The sequence below is a fragment of the Psammomys obesus genome, unplaced genomic scaffold (genome assembly GCF_907164565.1).
Source record: "Psammomys obesus unplaced genomic scaffold, mPsaObe1.curated_primary_1811, whole genome shotgun sequence".
Taxonomy (NCBI): domain Eukaryota; kingdom Metazoa; phylum Chordata; class Mammalia; order Rodentia; family Muridae; genus Psammomys; species Psammomys obesus.
The window spans coordinates 15106796-15113220 of record NW_026592548.1 but is presented as its reverse complement, the minus strand read 5'-3'; the positions used below and the strand labels follow the sequence as shown (position 1 = coordinate 15113220).

Below are 6425 nucleotides of genomic sequence, written 5' to 3'. Positions count from 1 at the left end.
TTTGTGTGCTCTGACTACTGTAATTTCATTCTCTACTGGTTTTAGGTTCTTCAATACTTTCTGTATTACTGTATTTAAATATCCGTCAGTTCTTTTCTGTCTGAATAAATGAGCGTGCTTCGCTTTTGCTTACTGTACAAACTGAGCAAGCACTCTTGTGGCTCCTGCTCCCAATCTGGTCACCATCACTGTGAGTTCTGGGAGACCTTTCAGAGATCCACTGTTTCTCTCAGCTACATTGTCCCTCTTTTGAGATGCTTTGCACAAACACCTTTTGCACATGTGGTACTCCCACGCGACAGCTCTCTGCAACCTGCGTGTTGGGGAGCTTGTGGGCTCTCTCAAGGAAGCATCTCAGGATTCACGCCGAGGAACCAGAACATCTTTGCTTCTGGATTCTGCCCAACAGGACTGCCCCACAAACCCCTCTCACCTTCAATAGCCATCATTCACATGTTAATACCACACACTGGCAAGCTTAGCTGCACCCACACCATAGCCGAGTTTAAATCCCAAATACCTTAATACTCCAATGCCTCTGGCCAGAAAAACTGGCCGTTCTGAAAGTACAATTTGCAGTATTTCAGGCAAGGTGCTGTCGAGGTTAGAGGTGGGAGACTTGTGGTTGGAGATTTTCCTAACTGTTCATTTCGTAGGGTCTAAGACAGATAGTGGGGAAGTGGGTCTTAGGCTCCATCAAATCATCAATATTAATTCATCTATTGAGAAAACTCCCTTCTAGAATCCCAAGAGCTGTCCTGCCCCCACCTCTTAAAGCACTTTCTCTCATGTCTAAAGATTCAAGTACTCTCCTCAAGTGCAGACTAAAATATCTCACTATGGATTTGAATGGGAGCCAGAACTGACGGTGAAAGGAAAATTTCTCTCTATAAAAGGTTTATTGTCTGCGCTTTCTAAAGATGTAGATTTTTCTAACACAGGCTACTGGCTTTTTTTTTTTTTTTTCACAAATGTTAATGCAGCTGTCTCTACCTCTCCTAGACCCACAGTCAGGCCCTTTCTTTTAAGAATGCTCAGTCTAGCCTTTGACCTCTGGAGAGCCCAGTCTATCTAAAAGCTCTCTCTGCCATCAATATAATGTATACTATTAAAAGGAAGCCGGTGGTTTGCAATGGTCCTTTAGCGGTTGGAAAGTACTTGAAATTCCTCACATTCTTTTACATTTGGCAGCGTGTTTACCTAATCACTGGCTTATTAGGATTAACACAAGTCTTTGCTTCAAACTCATTAACAAACCAGGGATACCATAGATCCCAAGAACAGTCTCCCCTTCTGGTACCAGCCAAGGATAAAATGTTAAAGCAGCTTCCCTAACCTTTAGTTACACTTCAACCGTGCAGTTATGGTCGGAGGTTATTAAAAGGTTTCCCCACCTCTACTTATGTGATACACAGAATCACCCTGAAGCTAAAATAAGAAACTTGTGTGAGTAATGGGCACTGTTAGGCTTTCCTTTGGATTCTTATGAAAATAAATCATTGATTTGGATTAACAAATTAAATTTCAGCTTCCTTTTTATGCTTCATAATGCCTGTGTTCAGTACTTTGATCTCCAACCTGATGACTTATATGCCAGCATTGTCCCTGTAGAGATTTGCAACAGCAACCACTGCGCTATTTTCTCTCCTCGGTCAGCTCACTGTCACCCAAGCAGGACATCTAGAGCAGTTCTTGACACACAGTAGGTCCTCAAAATCCTGTTGGAATGACTGACAGGAACAAGTGTTCCTGATAACTTAGATGGTCTCTAACAGTACTGAACAGCATACACTCAGATATTAGGTAAATATTTCTTTATTAAATGATTAATTTCATAAATAAATTCTCTTCACTGATATAAAATTAAAATCATTTACAAATTATTCCAGTATTACATTTCCCCTCCCTCCCCAAAAGCTACACTTTGATAAATAAAAACATTCAGTCTCAAAACACCTGGTTTCTGTTTGCAGTTTAGAGTGCAGGCAGCTGCCTCTCCGACACTCACAGAGTGTCCGCCCCCCTCAGAAAGGAACGGGAGGCCCCTTCAGTTACTGTCAAAGGACAAACAGGCCCTTCCCCAGGCAAATCATATTATCTCTGTTACGACTGTAGACCCAAGAGGGGGGGGGTGGGTGGGAAATAGATCTAGAGAAAAAAAAAATACGCTTAGCAAATAATTTACAAACAGAAAACAGAACGTCACCCACACAGCACGCTCCAAAATGAAGCATAACACGAGCTCCAGTACTATGAAGCGAAGTATTCTCCAACTGCGGCTGCGTCACCGGCCGTCCACACAGCCCCCTTGGCAGTTTCGAAATACCTTAATGCTACTCAATAATGAGCAAGGCATCCCTCCTACATTGAGCCCCTTCACCCCACCACCCCACCCGCGATGCTCGCGAGTCTCTGTCCACCCCACGCCGGGCACCCGGGAGGCGGTTAGTCCCTGAACTTGTGGATGTCATTGAACAGGCTGTAGAGGCGAAAAGACGCCTCGTTGGGGTGCGGGCAGTTGTAGTTACATTTGCAGGACTGAATCATCATGACGTTCTTGGAAAACATCTCCCCGTCTTCGCACTGGAACCGCATCTTCACGGTCCTGGTCTGCAGGGGTGTGCAGCAGCGGCCGTCCACGCAGGAGCCGCAGTATTTGGGCCGGTACTTCTTCACGCTGGAGCATCCTGCGTAGGTAAACCTGACCGCTTCCGGGGATTTCTTGGTCTTGCTGCATTTCTTGCCCTTCTGGGAGAGAGAACAAAAGGAAGTCAGGGATGGGATTTTCGTTGCTGTCTTTGTTGGGGGGTGGGGGTGAGGGGTGCATTGGAACCACTGAACACAGTGTTGGGCTTCGTAACGGCCATTTCCCTCAGTCATGGACTGTTCTCCTGGAACAGAGGGGGACTCGGATCCCACCCACCTGTGGGGTCAGGGTCAAGTCCCGGCAGGAACTTACCTTCAAGCTGCTGTACCCCGGCTGTCCACAAGGCCGCACTTCACAGATCCGGGTCTCCTTCACCAGGCGGCACTCCGGGTTGTCATTGGTAACACGCGTGGAGATGCCAGTCCCGCAGCTCCGGGAGCACTGGGACCACGGCGTGGTCTGAACGATGCACTTGTGGCCGTGCAGGGGGTTGTAAAGGATTCGAGGCTCCGTGCCGAAGACTAGAGGGAGAGAAGGACACGGAAGGCTCCTTAGGGGCGCGCGCGCGCGCGCACACCGGCTCCTGCAAAGCTGCGGGCCGAGGAGGCAGCTGGGCCCGGGATCTCCAGGGCTGCGCCCACTCACCCGGGAGCCTCTTCAGCGAGCTGCCCTTCCCGACCGCGATCAGCTCGTTGTTCCTCGTCAGCTCCACCTCGGAGGCATCGAGGCCCAGGAGGCCGCCCAGGCCGCCCAGGCCGCCCAGGCCGTCCAGGCCGCCCTTCACGCCGCCCTTCACGCCGCCCTCACCGCAGACCCGCTCCTCGCAGCACTGCCCGTTGACCTTCAGCAGCCGGGGGTTGGGGCAGCCCAGATCGGGGAGGGACAGCTCTTGGGGACACAGAGGGAGGCAGCCCACGGCGCCATCGATACATGTGCACTGATGTTTACAGTTGGGCTGGAAGCTCTCGCCGTTCTGATAGATCCTGGAGTTGTACTCACAGGGCCTGCCTTCTGACCGGGCTGTAAGGACGAGCACGAGGGAGGGGACGAGGGTGAGACTGGCCGCCGCGGGCTGGGACTCAGGCGCGTTCGGCGCTGCTCGGTCCGCCGTACGGCAGAGCTCCCTGCAAGCCGCCCCCCCCCCCCCCCCCCCCCCCCCCCCGAGACTCTGGGGCTGAACAATACGTTAGTCAGGAATCGCTTTTCCGTATGCGCTTTTCGCTGGGCCCAGACACCCTGAATTGCATTCCAGACTGCTGAAATCATGTGCCTTTCTGCCAAGCTACCATCAACAAAGCGTCACCATACATGGTCTCAAAATTACTAAACTTCTGGACTACGGAGACTATTCTTTTTCCTTTTTTTTTTTTTTTTTTTTTTTTTTCTTAAAGGGGCCCAAACCGCAAGTCTCTTACCCCGGCAGATCCCTTTCAGAGCCGTGGAGCTGGCGCCGAAATTGCATTCCAGCCCCTTGGTGTGGTCGCAGGGCTGCGTCCTGCTGCAGTCCTCGTTGAGCTGCTTGGCGCAGATCTTACAGCAGCCGCAGCCATCCCGGACCAGGCCGACTCCCGGGGCGCACTTGGGCGCCTCTAGGGGGCAGTGGCAGGCGGCGGGGCAGGTGGAGAGCGCCTGGAGCCGGGAGAGGGGGCGCGTGAGGCGGCTTCGCGCGGCCCCGGGGACGCACCCCGGCCACCCGGCCACCCGACCACGGGGCCGGCTGTGCGGCTGCAGCCACCGCGAGCGCCTCGGCCGCGTCCCGCCAGCCCGGCCACCCCGGCGGCTGCGCCCCGGGGAGTCCCCCTCCCCGCCCCCCCGGACACGTCGTCGGGGCTTAAAGCAACAGCTCCCTCCCAACTTCTCAGTCTAACTTTCCGTCCCGTGAAAGATCAGGCCCCGGGAGGGGGAAAGGGAGATGGTCGGAGAGGGCGGACCGGGAAGCGGTGGTTTCAAAAAAAAAAAAAAAAAAGTCCAACTCACCAGCCTGGCCAAGTGGAGAATGGTGACGGCGACAGCGAGCGCCCTGGCGGTGCTGGAGCTCATGGTGGCTCTGTGGGAAGGAGCCGGGGCGAGCGCGGCGGGCTGGGATGCTCGGGGGCGCGGGGAGGCCGAGGCGCTGGCGTGCCCTCCCGGGGTCCGGCGGAGGCGCGGAGGCGGCGAGCGGCTTCTCGGGGCTGTCGCTCACGCTCTGTCCCGGCGCCGGGAGCCCGCCCTTTATAAACGCCTGCCTCGGCGCCGCGTGTTGCAGTGACGTCGGCCCTGTCTGCGCGTTCCAGAATTCTCAAACATCTCAGGAATGTTGGTTGGCGCGGGCCGCTGCCAAGCACCTCCCCTGGCTCCGTTGCACGGCCCCCCTCCCCTTCTCAGATCCATCAAAAAAAAAAAAAAAAAAAAAGTTCGTTTTTTCCACCTTAAATAACGACTTCCTTTGGGGAGGGCGGAATGCTTGGGGCGCGAGGGTGATGATTTTGACTGAAATGTATGTCTTGGGGGTGAAGGGGGGCATGGTGTATCGTTGGTGAGGGCACTTCAAATCTTTGCCTAGACACAGGAGGGCGGGAGGACCTGAGACGGAGGAACAAAAGTGGTTTTGTTGGGTGATGCCTAGTGGAGTCGGCATCCGCCGAAGCCCTCACCCGGGAAAGAAGAGAGCTGTTTGCTTGTTTACAACCAAGGTGAGAGTAAAGCAATCTACTGAGTCCAAAGAGGAGGGGGAGTTTATTTTCCGAGCCAGGAATCTATTTGTGGACTTCAAAGAGGCATGCTCGGATCAAGTCCCAAAACTTTGGCAGGACGTTTATTAGCCAAGAGAAATGCATTGCAAATTAATACTCGGAGAGGCATTTATGAATGGGGGAGGAGGGGGGAGCTTGCCTCCCAGCCTGGCAAATTTCCAGCAGAGGTCTTCCCTCATCCCTCCCCCTCTTTTTTTTTTTTTTTTTTTTTTTTTTTGGTATGTTGTATTTGTTTGTTTTTGGAGGTTCCCGTTTTTAGTTCCAGCCCACTGCCTGCATTGGATATCCAAGAGGAAACGAATGCAGGGAGTTCTCCGGGAGCCTGACTTCCACTTCCTCACGGATGCGGGAGGCCCGGGGAAGCCTTCCTGGCCTCTCTCCGCGGACTGGCAGCGGTGGGAGCGAAGCAGCCAAACCCAGAGCCGAGGAGACCACCCCGGAGTGATTTGTCCTGAAATCATCAGGTGCAGAAGCTGCCAGGACCGAACAGATTTCAACAGGACCATGAGCCCTTTTGATAGCTGAAAAAAAGACTTGTTGCTAAGTTTGCAGCCAGCCCCACCCCCACCGCGCGTGTGTGCATGTCTGTGTGCTGTGTGAATATGTGTCTGTGTTTGTGTCTTTGTGCATGCATGGATGTCTCTGCGTCTGTGTCTGTCTGTCTGTCTGTATCTCTCTCTCTCTCTCTCTTTCTGTGTGTGTGTGTGTGTGTGTGTGTGTGTGTGTGTGTAAAAACCCTTTGCTTTGGATAACTTGGAAGACTTCCATTTCAAGTGAAGGGCACTCTCCAAGTTCCAAGAAATGAGGGATTGAGAGGGAAACCCTGAAAGCAAGGATGTTAGATTTTAAGATTATGAGACACAACTGAAGAGCCCTCACAAGACCCTCTCCAGGAATACTCGTGCCATTCAGAAACTTCCCGAGTTTCAGAAATCTACTTATGTAATTCTCATAAGAACTGGGACTAGGCCCCACCCCCTTGATGCATTGGGGTAGCCTCTCTTCCTTTTTAATGTCAGGGTCTCTCTTGGCACCTTAGCAGTCTT

The 6425-nt window shown here is 52.8% G+C and overlaps 1 protein-coding gene across 3 annotated transcripts; it reads right to left on the bottom strand.

Moving 5' to 3' along the window:
- Window positions 1-1799: 1799 nt before the first annotated feature.
- On the bottom strand, window positions 1800-4838 carry Ccn1 (cellular communication network factor 1). Of its 3 annotated transcripts, none has more exons than XM_055614447.1 (5): window positions 4625-4838; window positions 4063-4276; window positions 3293-3667; window positions 2960-3168; window positions 1800-2745 (listed from the first exon to the last, which is right to left on the bottom strand). In XM_055614447.1, exons 1-5 carry the CDS (start codon window positions 4685-4687, stop codon window positions 2446-2448), a joined length of 1161 nt encoding a protein of 386 aa, XP_055470422.1. In that variant the 5' UTR covers window positions 4688-4838; the 3' UTR covers window positions 1800-2445. The 3 variants fall into 3 exon arrangements, with proteins under 3 accessions (XP_055470422.1, XP_055470421.1, XP_055470423.1); XM_055614446.1 differs by having other exon boundaries at window positions 1800-2748; window positions 4625-4837; XM_055614448.1 differs by having other exon boundaries at window positions 1800-2748; window positions 3455-3667; window positions 4625-4837.
- Window positions 4839-6425: the final 1587 nt, after the last annotated feature.